Source organism: Chroicocephalus ridibundus, chromosome 1 (assembly GCF_963924245.1).
Source record: "Chroicocephalus ridibundus chromosome 1, bChrRid1.1, whole genome shotgun sequence".
NCBI classification, from domain to species: Eukaryota; Metazoa; Chordata; class Aves; order Charadriiformes; family Laridae; genus Chroicocephalus; species Chroicocephalus ridibundus.
Genome location: NC_086284.1, coordinates 200,060,129 through 200,076,723, shown reverse-complemented (window position 1 = coordinate 200,076,723; position 16,595 = coordinate 200,060,129). Strand labels below are relative to the sequence as shown.

The following is a 16,595-nucleotide window of genomic DNA, read 5'->3' as shown; positions in this document are numbered from 1 at the left end:
AATCCGGATGACCCATTTTGGTAGTATCTCAAAATAAAACAATCAAAGCAACAGAAAAAGCAATACGGGCAGCTTCTTTATTTCTCTATTCTATTAATACCATTATGTTAAGTATTCACATGTCAGTTATAGAGTCATGAAGGTTTAGATTAATGTATCCTTCATACACAGACTATTTTGAAAAATATCTACAGAACTGCATCTGGTACATAAAAACAGTTCAAGTCCTCTTCTAACAAGAAAAGAAATGAAACCTGTATTATTCTCAGCTGCAGAGTTGATATGAAACAAAGAAAATGATATTTTAATGCTGTGTAGAAGGTCATACACAATCTGGCAGGACGGATGCAGCCCAGATTCCCTCAGAGGCTTCTTGGGTGTATACGCACTAGGGAAGAGTCTCGGAATTTCTCCTAGTCAGAATTCACTCCACGTGGTGATAGCAGGTTAATACACTACCACATACGGTTAGTACTTTTCTTTTACAACATAAAAAAATCTCTTTAGTTCCTCAAGCTACGAGACACAATGAATTTAAGTTTGCAGTCAGGACAATACTGCTTAAGATTTTAAATAACATTACTCTTACTAGCTGAAAACCAACAGTAACAAAATACCACAAACCAGACTTAAGATTCTACATAGTTTAGGGTAACAATAATGATGTCTCATTTCCTCCCCATAAAAATTCTTCACTTTTTTAAAACAACTAGTGTTTTTTTCAGCATCGTTCTCATAATAAAGTCAATATGTTTAATTTTTTGTGGGGAAGTTAAGTAAAACACCCATTAGGTGCCAGTGTCACAATCCTCAAAACTTTAAGGTACTTCTGTCTTCAGAATCAGACCCAAGCACTTCAAACCCAGTATCTGCACAGCTTTCAGCAAGGAATGAGAGCCCTTCATACACCAATTTTATTTTAAACCAGAAACTTCAGCCACAAACAGGAAAGTATTTTCCTGAGAGATGACCAGATTAAGAGTGCACAGTGTCTTTTTTTTTTTTTTAATTACATAGAGGGAACTTTTTAAATTACATAGAGGGAAGGCAGCAAAAGTTCCGCTACGACCGGCTCCCTGGACACTCCTGCTCACCAGTCCGATGTGACTGAAGGGAAAGACAGCATCTAGACACCGCTGGAAAAAATACCGTCACTAAGATTGACCGAGGAATAAAATAATAAAACCAAAAATCTGACAATAAGGTGGAGCGACTGACTAGACGAAGATGGGGACAAAGAATTGAAAACTGGGACAAAAATGCATGAGAGGGCCTGGGAACAGGAGAGATAGGTAAGAATCTCAGATCGGGGAAAAAGAAATAGCCAGGCGAAAGGATCAGGCAAGGTTCAGGAGGGACAGGCAGAAGAACACATTGCCGCTCTGGCACGCCAACTTCCTGACCCTATAAAGGAATCCAAGAACTACAAACTTCAGCACATCTCTGTACACAGCAGCTGTTAATGAAAAACACTCATAGCACGTGTCTATTCATCCTCCAGTGCTCTTGCACACCAAGGACAACAAGCTATTACATACAGATTTGAAAATCAAAACCCTATTAAGCCTACAGGTCCAAGCCCCAAAAGTTGGGCAGAATTCTGAGTCACTTTTGAAACTCTAATTAATCCTCTGTATTTATATCTCAATATGATCTTCATATTTCAATATAGAACATATTTTTCCTTAACAGTCTTAACTTGTCCAGTACACTGAGTGGACCTGGTTCTAAAGCACACCTCAGTCTCATGAGTCAACAACGCAGAACGTGGCAGCAGCGTTACAGAACAACAGCAGGCCCTGACTCGCACACTTGGCGCTGTGATTTCAATAGTACTCTTGTAACGTCGCTTGCCTTGGAACTAACGTATGTCAGTGTGCATGCATTACAATGATTACAGCCATTAATCAAGGCAAAACTGCATCATAATTGCAGTATTGCAACACACCGCACCACAGGTTCTGAGACAGCATCTTGTAAATACAAACAAGATATTCCTTGGACCTGAAGACACCGTAACTGTAAGAATTGTGTGTGTTTCTAATGCATGCATGCTCTGTCTAACAGAACTGTTTGAGACATTTTCACAAGAATGAACAACCTTTATTTTAGTTTCTTTGTAAAATCTGGAATTTTACTAATAAAAGTAAGACATGGTAAAGTTCGACTTATGCACAGAATGTAAACAGGAGATTTCACTTCACTCCTACTTATTTCCTTTTCTTGACCTGCTGAGGTAACAGGCTGCGGAAGGCAGCCAAAAGAGCTCAAATTAGACAGAATATATAGTAATATATAAAATAACACTGGTAACTGTCATTTGCTCCTCCTTTTAGGCAGCTGTAGAATGTATCTGAGCACAGAGACAGAATTAAGAGAGATCAAGGAGACTTCTGAAAGAACAGCTACAGGAACTCTAAGTGGAAAGAGTTAAATATCAGACTACCCAGGACAGAGTAAGAAAAACAAATGGAAAAGGTTAAGTCCTGTATAAGGGGTTACCACACAGATAATAAAGATACTAAAGCTCAGAGTAACAAAGCAGTAGCTGAAAACAGATTAGCTGCAAGAAAGAAAAACAAAACTGATCATATAGGGAGGAAAGAACAGCCTGAGGGAAACAAAGAGTCAGATAAAAGCACTACAAAGACATGAGAGAGTCCTGGATAAGGAACACCCAGGATTAGGGGGAGAAGAGTTCTCAGGTCAGAAACTAAAGACAGGTCTGTGAGACACTGTAAGGCTGATGCCTAACTTCAGCGTGGGAGCGCTGCATTACACACACAGTTCTACTTATGGAAGAGATGACCTAATTAAGTCTTGCAATCCAATTAAAATTTTGAAACAGGTGGAAAACATACCACCAGAACATAGTTATTTCCCTAAAATTTGGTAACTTATTACCCTCTACATTCCTAGAAACTTCCACTTCCTTCCCATTACAAATTTTTCCTGAATCAAAGCAGACCATGTCTTACCTGTCTGTGAACGCGTTTATGCAGAATAGTACATGAGGAGTAAATCCCAACCCAAAATGCCCAACAAATATTGACAGAACGACAAATAATACTTCAGGCCAAGTTTTGCTTATATTACTAGAGTAGCTTGATCACTTTAAATACCACTTCTTAATCAAAAACCCCAAATCAGGTACTATTCGTTTCTCTTCAAAGTCTTTAAAAAGTCAAAAGCAGAAACCAGTAGTTTCTGCAATGCTATCACCACCACTTTCAGAACACTCAGATGTATTACAGCAGCGAAAATAAGGATGTTAGAATCTGTCAAGTAAATGGACAAAATTATAGTTATACAATATTATTAAGAATAGAACAGAATAGAATAGTTTATCATTACCAGCTGCAATTCTTGCTGCTTTGGCATAGTTTCCATTTTCAATGCATGATATCAATTCGCTGCGGTCTTCCAGTGTGTGTCTCCGTATAAGTGCTGGTTTACCTTTACCACACTTCGGTAGGCTGAAACTACAAAAGTACTAATATTAAAACCATTACTTGATAATTAACATCGCTAACTATAAATCAAGACTTTGAAAAAGACTTTGAAATTCATCAGTACACAGTAAAATGAGAGCAGCAAGCTCTAACAAATTTTAATGTAACAAACAGAAAACAACAATATAAAAACTGAAATCCCGGATTATTTTCATGCAGAGAATTGCCTGGTTATCAGGAAAAGACAAACAGTATGCAACTGCACCTCAACTGCTGTACAGTTGAGTACACGCACAAATGACAGAGGCCGCTTTGTCTCCAGTGTTACAGCAGATACTGGCCAATGGAAACACGTTCCGTCTGCTGCAACAGTTCCCCTACACAGGAAACACAATTATTTTCTCTTTCATTTTTCACTACAAATTCAAGTCTTTTAACTGTGGAATATCAATATACAAAATGAGAAAACTGTCCTCTGCACACTTGAGTTTTCTTTAAGAGATCAAAGAATCTGAATATTCTAGATGAAATCCTCAATATATCACATTTACAAGACATGCAATGTTAAAACCTGTTTCTGAAAGCCTGTTTGACATGAATGCATTAACACCATTCCCTTAAACAGTTTAATAGCAATCTTGAATGCATGAATAAAGCTACTGCCACCTTCTTTTTTTTTTTTTTTTTTTTTTTCTTTTTTTTTTCCTCCAATCAGATTTACCCTCTACTCCTGTATGCCCCATCCTCATAGCCCAGGGCTGGACATATTTGTTGTTTTTTTTTTTTAACCCCAGAGATTAGTGTGCTTTTGGAAGATGTGCAACACAGGCAATGGAGAAATATTTATCAGCAGTGGCAGAGGTGACCATTCTGACAGTCCTATCTTTAACAACAGACTTCACAAAGAGACGGTCAATAGCTGGTATGTGGGTACTATCATCACTGCCGTAACTAGACAGTAATCCAAATCACAGATTGATTATTTACAGTTCCACAGCTACTAAATTTACCTTCCCTGTGTACAAGACTCCACTTTGGAAATGGCTTCTGTCATCCCCTCACCAAAATAAACACACCCATTTTTAGTGTTCAGGACTAGGAAAGTAACTAAAACAAGATAATATGCACACAAACACGTATATGTATCTATACAGCGCAAGAGAAGCACAGAGAAGTATAAAGTGTAACTGCCCAGATCTGCAAAAACCTGAATTCAACAAAAGAATACTAGCAATCCTGAAAGGTATCTCAGATTTGACACACAACTGAGAAAATTTAAATTTACACTTTTTTCTAAATGTTATGCAATACTTTGGTGTGGGTCACGAACAGTATAGAAAACTGATACATTCAATCTCAAACTTGTATTTCAGATTTACAGTTTACCTTGAGTTACACAAAAGACTGTTACTAGATGAAATACTAGATTCTGATGCACAGCGGCGACGAGGTTCAACTTTTCGTCCCGGAGTATCATCTAACGTTCTCTCTTTACTTCCATCTCCAAAACCATTTGACAGACCTACAGCATAACACAAAAATAAACTGTATCAAACTGGAAACCACACCATTTCCATTAAAAAATTTTTATACTCTCACATTGCAACGTTATTGTTCTGTACTTCAAGTATTTTGATGTAATGAAAAACAAAGAACATGGAACATTAACAAAACATTTCATTTCAAAACACAGTGTTATAAATAGGACATTCCTGTAGTCCGGACTTTAAAGATAGGGTGGAAATTTAGGTAATATGAAAAAAGGTGGAAGTTATAATATGGGAAATGCCAAATGGAATATCAAATCGGTCTCTATATGTAATGTTTCCAACTATTAAGACAGTCAGGCTGCAGAAACTGGGTAGGAAAAAAACAAGGAAAAAAAACCACCTCAAACCCCCATGTTACAAACCAGGCAGATTTACTAAGTCAACACAAGACTCATTTGAATTTAGTGTTACAACTAGAAGTCAAGAAATACTGAAAATCCTTTTCAAACACTGGAAGTAAAGAGTGGTAGGGATTCCCTCCTGCTGCTACCTAGTTCTTCCTGACAGTCTTTCCATTTTAATAAATTCAGATTGACACCATCATGTCTGTTTTCTAAACAGAGATCAACAATCAATAATATGCACATTACTATATTTTACTATCCTTCCCCTAGTCCAAGTTCATATATGCCCAAGGATATATTTTAATTTCATAATGGTAATGAAAATGGAACAGAAGGCTTTTATATTACAAGCTATTGATTTGATGGGCTGACACCAATCCTGCTTTGCGTTTGCCAATTCACAAACAGTATAGTTCTTATTAAACCATTTCCATATTTGATTAGAGACAAAGATGTTTAAGATAGCGTTCTGAAGACTTTACCAAGGCGGGGTGGGGGGTAGGGGAGGAAATTAGGACTAAAAAAGAAAGAATCCAACACAGATTGCAGATATCAACAGAAACGAACTGGCTAAAGGTAACGGTACCAGCCTGCAATCACCTACTGCAAGCTGTAGACTACAAAAGAGCAAAATTTTAACACAAATTCAATTCTGAGCACGTATATTTCCTTACAATAAACTAAAGTTTTTACTTAAGGCATATGACCAGCATGTTTCTCATAATGCAAGAAAGAGCTACCCATCCCAGCCGTCTTATTATCAGAGTCTTAAAGGTTCATCATGATCTTTGTTCACGTTGACACAGACAATAAGCTTATGCAACTTCACGTGCCTCTCCATAGAGCATTATGCTGTAAGGCAATTATGGCAGAACTCCCTTAAGTTCTAATTCTTCCAGTCTGTTTGCTCCAAAGATCTCTGCAAAAAAGGCTGACAACCAAGGAACTTGAGCTTAGCAAGTTACTTTGTATGACTCAGTTGTATTTCAAAGCATTTCCATACAGCAATTTAAGGGATTTCCACCTCCACCTGCAGGAGACCTTCCATTTAGATTATCAATGCAATTTTAGATTTTTAAGAGAAAAGGGAGAATTTATTCAATGGTCTGAAAGATTTACTATAGATAAGCATTCTCTTTCATTGCCATTTATTTGACATTTATTTAAGAGCACCTGTTACTTGTAACTCCTATATTTGCCTTTGATTTCCTATACAAGAAAACAAAATGATAAAGGTAGCATTGTCTTGAGTGTTCAAGCACCAAACTACATGATATTGATTAATCTTTTTTTCAGCAAGTCAGTACAAATAGCTGGAGATTAAGTAGTTCGGTCCTTGACTACTCCGAAAGACCTGTCAAAGCAGAGTATGCTTTATGGGAAAGCTTAAATTCCCTTATAAACTATTGCAGCACGCTTCACAGAGCATCTGAAATGAAAAGCTGGGAAAACATTCTGCAAAGATAAAAAAGGAGATCTCTTAGGTCTCTGCAAATGACTATTTTTTATTCTTAGATATCCTGTCAGACCTATTCTTCAAGTGAAGTGTAGAAACAGTTTTGTTTTCATCCTGCCACAAGCCAGAGACACATTACTCAAGTTACCATTCAGGCTTCTAATATATACCAGCTGTCAGCAGAAACAAGTTAGATCAAAGATTAAATTATCAGTTTAAAGACCGATTGAGTAAACATTGCTACCAGAACCCGAGCACAGTTCAGGTTCACAGTGGACTGAGACAGTGGAAGGATGTATCTGTTTATTCTTGTAAGAGATGTATAAAATGTATACAAATGACTTGGCTATGTATCTCTAAGTACACCGGTTCTGTATGTACATGTATATGCAGGGGGAAAAAAATTAGGGAGTAGCTTCTCATTTTGATTGCTTCAACCAGTTTATGAATGTGCTGCTGCTGAAATGGACGTTTTGTCCATTTGCAAATGGTTTTTCTGAAAAAAAAAAAAAAAAAAAAAAGAAAATCCCTTGCAATGGTTTCTCCTCCTCGCCACCATGCCAGTACCAAGAAACGTGGTCATGGCAATGAACTAGTTTTCAGTCATGCGCTGGGCAAAGCAACCGTGGGATTGCCTGATTGCTGATGTTGAGAAACAAGGGAAGCAACAGAAACGTGCAACTATAGCAATGGAGACAGCCCTCTGCAGTGGTAATCCAGTCTTACACTGGTTTAAACATAACCTGCATTGTGAGTTCAATGACCCATGGAATTCACTAACGTAGGTTTTTAAGATTAGACTAAGCAAAGTTCTTTCGAATCTGTAGAATAGTCACCAACAGTGAAAAAAAACCCAAATCAACAACTTTTTCTGACAAATATTAAAGTGCAAAAGAACTTAGAGCATCTCAGACACCTTTCTCTCTTGCTTGTGGAAGTATGAAAAACAAAGATCATGCAGTCTATCGGCAGGAGCAGTTTGCCTGAATATCAAGCCCTGTATGACATGAGCTTATGCAGTCCACGAGACTCACTTTATACAGTCCACTTTTCAGAAATCATAAGGAATAGGCAATATTTTGAGAAAGGAAGACCTCAACCTCTACTGTAAACAAAACACACTCATATCTAGTCAAAGATACAGCAGTTGCCAAGTGACCTTGTAACCTGACAGAAAAATCCAGACAGTAAAATGTGAGTGCTTTTATGGTATCACTGATGTGCACAACAACCCAGTTATAGTGCATTTATATATATAACTGGGGATTTGTTTTTTTAGATCATTACAAAACTCTTTCTCCCATGAATCAAGAAACGCCCCATCTCCTGTAGCTACCAGAACAGGTGAGATTAAAGATGATGCCCATTTGCTTTAAGGAATTTGCATTTTAGTGTCTCAAAAGATATTACTAAGAAGATCAAAGCAAGAAAATCCACAGCAGATGTAATTCATCCTGGTTTTGTGGATTAGTAGCATGGGTAAGCTTGCAACAAACCTATATGGCCATTTACATTTTCTAGAAGCTCATGATTTTGTTAGATCAAATGAGATTTCTCTATAGAGTCATGGAGAGAAACTTTACTGGGTTGGGTACTGAACTTCTTACACATACTCCCCGACCAACACCCTTGATTGAGAACATTCGCCCCCCCCCAAAAATTCCTGAACATCAAATGAAAACCTTTCATTAGCGGATGATGCCTTTTTATTTTCCCCTGTTCTTAAGTTTCTTCAAAAATGCAGTCCACTCTCAGAGGCAGAACCCACATTTTTTCATTAAAAATAAAAAGGAATTCATAAACAGTGAAGTCTGCTATTGATCTTAAATGCAGGGTTACAGCCATTTCCAATCGTCAGCTCTAGACTTCAATTTACATAGAAAGTTTTTATTGCCATGTCAATCATGGCATATAATAAAACACATAACCATTCTAAAAATAAAGAAACACTTAACAAAAAACCCTGTAACGTAAGAAGAAATAAAAAATAAGCCAAAGATGATCAGCTTGATACTTTTTCACAGGTTTCTCACTGCCTTGAAAATTATCAGGGAAAGTTTCAACTTTTTCTCAAGAGTAGCAGTTTGTTCTTAATAAACTTTCACTGACTATCTACAGCAAGGAAGTTAGAATCTTGTTGACTGTACCAAATTAATGGAAGCAGGAAAAGGTAACTCCAGAAAGACAGCAGAAGTTCTGAAAAAATGACAGAGGAACAAAACTCAGGATAGTCCAAGGAGCAGCATGCTCCATGAATGTACAAAATGCTACCACAGAATTGTGCATTTCAGACTGTAATCGCATCTTGCAGTCTTACTGAAACAAAATAAAGAAGCAGAACTTGTATAAAATTATCTAAAGCAATTAAAGTTTTATTATGCATAGCTTGATGCAAAACCAAGCATATCCAAATGTAAGATGAAGTGCTGTATTAAACACAGCTGAAGAGCTGAGAAATAATGAAAACTGTTAGATAATTTCAACCATTAAAAAGGGGGGAGCATTCAAAAAAAGACCGCACACAGCCCACTAGCACGTACATAACACTACTTAGGCTGATTTTACCAAGCAAGGACTAATCAAGTCCTGACTTGTGCACTTACCCAGCAGCAGTGACGCTAGTCTTCATTAAAATATATATAATAAAGAAAAACGTGTATTTTATTAAAACTACATAAATGCACAAAAATAAGTGAAACATTTACTTCGTACACTTTACTTCTCCAAGGAAGATTAGACTGTCTTTTGGGGAAGGGAAAAGGATGGAAATGGAACATTCTTAACTAATCTGCTCTCACAGAGCATGTTCTGGGAATAAGAAGCTGGGACTGGTAAAAAACTGCGACCAATTTGTGTCACATATACTACAACATGTACAACTTTATAACTTACGGAAATGGGGCAATATATTGAATGAAGAGCATAGTTTCATATATGTCAAAGACTTCCTCCAACAGTGTTCATTTTTTTTGTATTGTTTTAAGGATGGCTGGTGTCTCCAACATGATCCAAAATAATTACTTCAAATGTAATTGTCTTTCTGCGTTCCAAAATGATCATTTAATTGAATTCCATTCCATGTTGAGGATAACAGAAAATAATTAGGATCCAAAGAGATAAATACCCAGCATGATATTAGTTAATATGAGAACCTGGAAGACAGTGAAAAAGCCATTAAGTCTCTCTGAAAGGAAACAGAGCTTTCAAATAAATAAGCCACTCTTACAGCAGCGTCCAGAGACAGTGAGAATGATACAAGTGTTCCACGTATTCTAACACTAATACTCAGCTAAAATTTCAAAAGGGGCAGAACTAGATTAAAAGCTTCACTTTGATTCAGTCCTTTCTTGAAAAAAGAAAATATATGCAAGTCATTGAAAGCATAGAATAAACCCTCCACGTGCATGATATGCATCAAGAACATGGCTTTGGAATGTATGTAAAATCCCTCCATAAGAGTAAGACGGGGGATGACCCTAATTTAAGAGGATTTATATATGCAGGTATGCACAGGCAGGGTAAAGGAATACTTCAAGGCAATAAATAATCAGAAGTTACTGTATTCTTAAATACTGAAACCTTGAAAATGAGCATACTGCAGCAATAGGAAGGCATCCACAAAGTTTTGAAAAAGTGAACATTAAGAATAACCCTATAAATTTCTACTTCCAACAGTAAATTCTGTTGGGACACATTAGACACAATCCTTCCTTTCAGAACACACAGATGAATATCTAAGCATGTCAAAGTTTACATTTCTTAAACAGTCTTCAGTATGCAGACAAAATGGGAGCCAGTTACTCACAAAGATGATGAAGTTTGGTGTGAAGAGTCCCCTTGGAAATAAAGCTTTTAAAACTTGCTTAAAATTTGGTCATAGCCAAAGACAGCAAAGAAAGCTCAGTGTGAGCCCATGACGTGGCACCTACACACTAAACAGCAGCAGCTTTCAAGATCTAAACAGAAAAATTTCATCTTCGTCGGTTTAAGTAACACATAATGAATACAGTATGGTGGCTCACAGAATAGTCAGTTTGATATGTTCCAAAAGAATGCTAAAAAATTCATCCTGTAACTACTAATTTTCGTCAAAATCTAGGCTAGTCAGAGGAGAGGCTGCTAAAACAGCTGAATCTGAATTGCACAACAGAAAGGAAAACTAATCAACATTTAGTAACCACAGCTTCCAGAAGATAAGGATTGTCTGTTGCTCTGTGCACTACAACAATAGGATCACTGTACTGTAGAATGATTGTTCAAGACATTTGAAAATATACAACTGGGAGGCAACACTGGTGGAGGAGTCTGAAAACATTCCAGAAAAATCTGAAAGGAAAAAAAAAACAAAACAAACAAGCATACAAGCAGAACCGTTTCTCAAAAAAACCTTTAACAACTTCTTCTAGAGAGCATCAGCTGTTCCAGTGCTACAGAAAAGGCTGATGACAGTAATAGTATAATAGAAAATGCCATTAAAAAGCACAAGCACAAAACTTGAAGAATTTGTAACTATCTTTACAAATAGAATTCTTTAGTCAGCTCTAGTTTATATGATTTATGACATGTAAAACACACAGAGATAACTGTAAAATACACGATTTAAGTGCCTGAATCACACTGTCGTTCAGGATCCAAGAAATATAATGACTATAGAAAGTCAGAAATATTTAGGATCACTTACTTCTAATTATCTTGGCAAAGATTACTCATGGGGATTTAAGATCAGAATTTTTTTTCCTGAATTATGCAGTAACGCAAACAGAAAAGATCCTTTAGAAAAATAAAAACTTTCTTACACATATTCCACTTGAAAATTTCTATTCTCTCACCTACCAAATCCTGATATAAATTTAAAGAAAGAAAATGTAAAGAGTTATTAAAAACTTAAATCAATAAAAATTATTCTAGTTTTCAACTTTTATCATGACAAAGCACTGTAATTATCTACCAATATATTGCCTCAACAACTTAGTGCCTAACATTCTTTCAGAGCAGCACAGCAGGACCTACAAAGGTAGGCTATTCCATTTCCTAAATGGAACCAACTTCTTTTTCTTAAATTACTACCTAAAGGATTTTATACAGAGCTTTTGCCAACACATTTTTTTTCTTTGAAAGTAAATGTTTCCCTGTAATTGTGAGAACACAATTGCTGGGCATGGGATCCAAAGAAGAGGAAACAGACGGTCAGGTGAACTTCAGAGCTCTTACTTAAGCACATCCAGCGATTCTACTCTATTAAAAAGAAAACAAATCATATACCATTTCTTTCTCTTTTTCAGCTATTTATAGAGAAATCAGTTCTTACTTTGTGCCTCACTCTAAGACAGGGAACAGAAACTGAAGCAGAAGTTGCCATCTGAAAAAAAGATACAGGCCAAAGTGTTTACCAGAGACCTGCCACCCCTGAGACGACCTACAGGACAGCGCAGGAAACTGCAAGTCCTTGAATTAGCCAGTTACTTCTTCAAGTTACACAGCTGCATTTTTGGACCTAGTCTTCCAGGACTTTTGTACCTTGAAGGGTATTTCACACAGGGAGATGAAAACTTCAACTGATTCAGTGTAAAAGATCCAGTGCTAACTGGTGGCATGGAACAGCCTCCTCCTAGGACAGCTTGCCCTGTACTTGAGGAAGTGCATGATCTGAATCCTTTTAGAGACTGTAACATCACACTAAAAAATTATTCCCCCCTAGCAAAACTTAACAGTGCCTGCAATCCTAAGATGTCTTCCTGCTTCAATGAAAGGAGCTGCAAAGACAAAACAAGATGTTTCACTGCTCCAGGAGTCAACCTGACCGTGCTTTAGCGTTGTCAAGTGAAGATAATTAAGGGCTATTAAACACCAACCCAAGCTTTGCTATTTTTAGGCAGCGCTGAACACAAAGAGTTAAAATAAGGCTGACTTGCATGTTCACATTTGGGGCTAATCAGATGAATCTACAGTGCATTTTTTTCCCCTCAGACCTAAATACTTTTATTTTCAACAAACCCCCCCCACATTTTTCTAGAACATGTGAGTACTTAGCCATCCTTATCAGCCAAAGGTTAGTTCTTAACATCTGCTTTTGTCTCCATTTTTTTCCAATGACATGTTGTTAGAAAGTAATTTCTGAGTGACAGTTGTATTGTTACAGATTTGGAGAGAGGGGGAGAGAGGGGAAAAGGGAAAAGTAAAGGAAGAAAAGAGGGAAAAAAGGAAGGAGTGAAAGGAAAATGAAAGTGTGGGGAGCGTTACCACTTTGGCTTAGCATGGCCTGACAAAGTCCAAGTGAGAGCATGACCAATGAATGCTGTTTTGACACCATAAATAAAAGCAACTTTATTTCAAGTATTTTACCTATTATTGAGTAATATGTGTTTCTTTGCATGAGATACCTTCCTATATGTACAATTCCTCTACGCAGACCAAAAAAACCTATGTCTGGGTTCTATAATGGAAAACACGGAAGACAGCTGTCAATTAAAAAAGTCCCAAAATACTGTATCCCCAGGGCTGGCTAAAGGATTCTTAGTCAGATGTGCCACTTGATACCATTTTTATTTGTCAAAATCTTACAAATACTACTCAGCAAAATCAACGGAAAAGCAAAGTGCAAGATTCAAGTCCCTAAATTAGTCTTAAGTTCCCTTCTCAGTTGCTTAACAGGGATAATGGGAAGAAAGTACAGTTGAATTTTTGGAGGAAGCACGTTGCTCACCACCACCATTTGTATCGATATTCTTGTTAAAAATTGTATTCTTGCAACTATGGGGCATATAATTTAGACACAACTGGAATTGAGATAATAAATGTACAGTAAACTGACTACATTACAGTGCAAGAATGTTATTGTTCAAGTAGTCTACCTTAATTTTAAAGAAGTTTACTAGGTTTTTCTGTCAACAACCAGAGTTCACTGAGTCTTCACTAGACATCTATATTTAAAAGTACAGGAATGCTGTGTGCCTCCTTAACAAACCCTGAATGCACCATCCTACGGGGTGTCCTCGTGAAACAAACAACTGAAAAGCAGTTACCATAAAAATATAACTTGTAACACTACACATTATTAAGTAATACTACCACATCCGTTAAGATCTGAAAGACACAATGGTTAGGTTGTAATTCTCATCTCCTTATACCAGCTAACGTTTAGGTCAACCTAACACTGACAGACTGTAAAAGTTATACAAACTTGAGCAATTACAAAAAGCAAACAAACAAACCAACAAACCTTTACTGGTATTAAGTGTCCTTTTTGACAAATCACTGCTTTTACTTTTTTTGCCATTAAGTATTAATGCAATTTATTGCACTTACTGTAAGCAATCTAGCTACAAAAAGAACTTCACTTCAAGGAATAAACTGAACAGTACAGTTCATTTAGAAAGACAGTGAGCCAGTTAAGCCGAGAAGTCTGACTAATCAGTTAAGAGTCTTCTGCATATCCTAGATTTACAGGATTAATTAAATTTTCCTAAATCCTCCGGAGATACTGGCCTTACTCAGTAGATACCAAAGTGTTAATTCATCAACATTATGATTACATCCAAGATTATGAATTTTAGAGAAAAAATTAGCAACTTCAGTTTTGAAAGACGAATACTAGGTTTTCCCGTAGCATGAGCAGAGTGTCAGTTCCCAGACAGTAGAAATGCCTACACAACCTTTGGCCATCTGAAAAGCACACACAAGCATAGATGTACACCCAAAATCACATTTCAAGTGTCATCTCTGCTATATCGCTTCTTGCAGCAATTATTTCAATTCTTGGCTCAAGGATCTCTACTTCCTGTTTGGCATTTCCAGGCAAAATGGAAATCTTGGCTGTCCGAGTTCTGACCTGAAAGGGTGAAGCTGATCTATTCCCAGGAGCTTTTGATAAAGAAACCAAACAACTCGGAGAATAGGTTTCTCTTTGATAGTATATTGCGTAACTCTCACAAATGATTTTCTAAACAAAGTTTCCCTCGTGGAAAGGAGCCTTCAGGACACAGATTTCCTTTTACTTCAAACTCTTGATTTCGCTTGCAGTACTGCCTCAGCAGAAACTTCGTCAGTCGTCTTCCTTCTGACTTTCTAAAAACCATTTTTAACCTCTGTTTTTGTAGAGCTTTTAAGTCCAGCACTCCACGATGGCAGGATGCCCTGCCCCATCTGAATGCCTGTGGAAGATTTTTGGTTTAGAAAAACATAAGGGCGTAGAAAAACTATGTAATCAAGTGAGCGATCGAAGGCTGATAAAAAACTTGAACGCTCCTGAATTTTGAAAAGTTTGCTCTGTCAGAGCAGAAAAGCTAGAAATACATCACAAATGGAGGATTAACAATTATCTGTCTATGGGTTTACGATTTAGTATGCTTCCTCTTTTACTTCGGGTGAATAGAAGCCATTGTACAGGACAGAAGTTACAGAAGTTAACACTTATCCTGCTGACTTAAGAAGTAATCCAGAAATCAGAATTACATTTCCAGATGCAAGGATCCAGAGAGCATGTACGATACAGTAAAAGAGTACATACTACCATAATTACTCTTTATGGAGGACGTCCCTCTATGCATGCAACCTACGTAAGCTATTCTCACCTAGGGGTTGAAAAAAGGGGAAAGGCAAAAAAAAACAGAAAACAAACTCACACACAAACCTTTTCAGAGAGACATTCCCCTTGCAGTCAATCACACTGTGGGAACCGTCTCCCTCTCTCTCCACTCATAGTAGAATGAGCCCTAAATTAGCATTAGTGACTTCCAAGTTCAGTGCCCAAAGTTAGCATTGGGAGTCTTTGGATTCATTTTTATGAATCAGACCTGTAGGCGAGTATGTGGGGGTTGGACTTGAAGACCTTTAAAGGTCCCTTCCAACCCAAACTATTCTATGATTCTATGACGTTAACAACAGGTCAAATGTAATGGTGACGTGGTCAACTCTGGTACCTTATGTACTTGATACAAGGGACTCCATGATATCTAAGCCTGTGAATTTGAAGGCAGGTCATCTATACTCAGCCCCAACACCATGGCAAGTATGTTCTTAATTTATAAACATAGCGTGGATCTCCAAATTCACTATTTTTTTTTAATACCTTCAATAAAACACACAGTTCTCTGTTTACCATCTGCAGCACAGAGAAAAATTAGTGTTAAATGCCACAGAAAAAGCACATAGGGGACTATGACATTTTATTTTTTAGAAAGACAAACCTGGGCCAAGAAATGAGCTAAGCGTTCAAAAAAAATAAATAATGAAATGCCAGAATGCAGTAAAAGGCTCCTCAATTCCTACAGCATGACGAAAAACAGAAAGGCACCTAGAAAAATGTTTATTATCACAGCAGATTCAGTTATACTGATCTTAGAAAACACAGCAATTCTAAGTTCGGTGCTAATAATTAATATCTTAAAAATAACCCAAAAGATAGCGCTTTCAAAGAAATTAACAGGTTTAAGACCCAAGAAAAATTTCTAAAATATCAATGTGTATTATAGCATATGCCTGCCACACTTCAAAAGCCCTGAAAAAGGACAAACCCTCCATTTATCTAGTTGTTCATCAAGCCTCACCATTCTTGACTGTCGCTTAAAATTCCCTCTATTCTAATAATATAAGTCATGAAATAAGCAAAGGATTTTTAACAGTGAGGCAGCTAATACTATGGTTCTTTAGATGAAATAAAACCAAAAGGAACATTTACTCTCTTAAATGTCATTGCAATTGCTGACTGGTATAGAATAGTTTCCTTCCCCCACTTTCTGACTTATGCACTTATTTTATTCCACATATATTGCAAAAATCCTATTTCTCAATATTT

General features: G+C 37.0%; 1 protein-coding gene across 10 annotated transcripts in view; it reads right to left on the bottom strand.

The window, feature by feature from the left end:
* BRD1 (bromodomain containing 1) overlaps positions 1–16,595 on the bottom strand; it is a 75,763-nt gene that overhangs the window by 7,944 nt on the left and 51,224 nt on the right. For all 10 annotated transcript variants that reach the window (XM_063323356.1, XM_063323362.1, XM_063323361.1 and 7 more), the window contains 2 exons: positions 4,839–4,974; positions 3,355–3,482 (listed from right to left, as the gene is read on the bottom strand). In XM_063323356.1, coding sequence (XP_063179426.1) covers positions 3,355–3,482; positions 4,839–4,974 — 264 coding nt within the window. The remainder of the gene's footprint in view (positions 1–3,354; positions 3,483–4,838; positions 4,975–16,595) is intronic.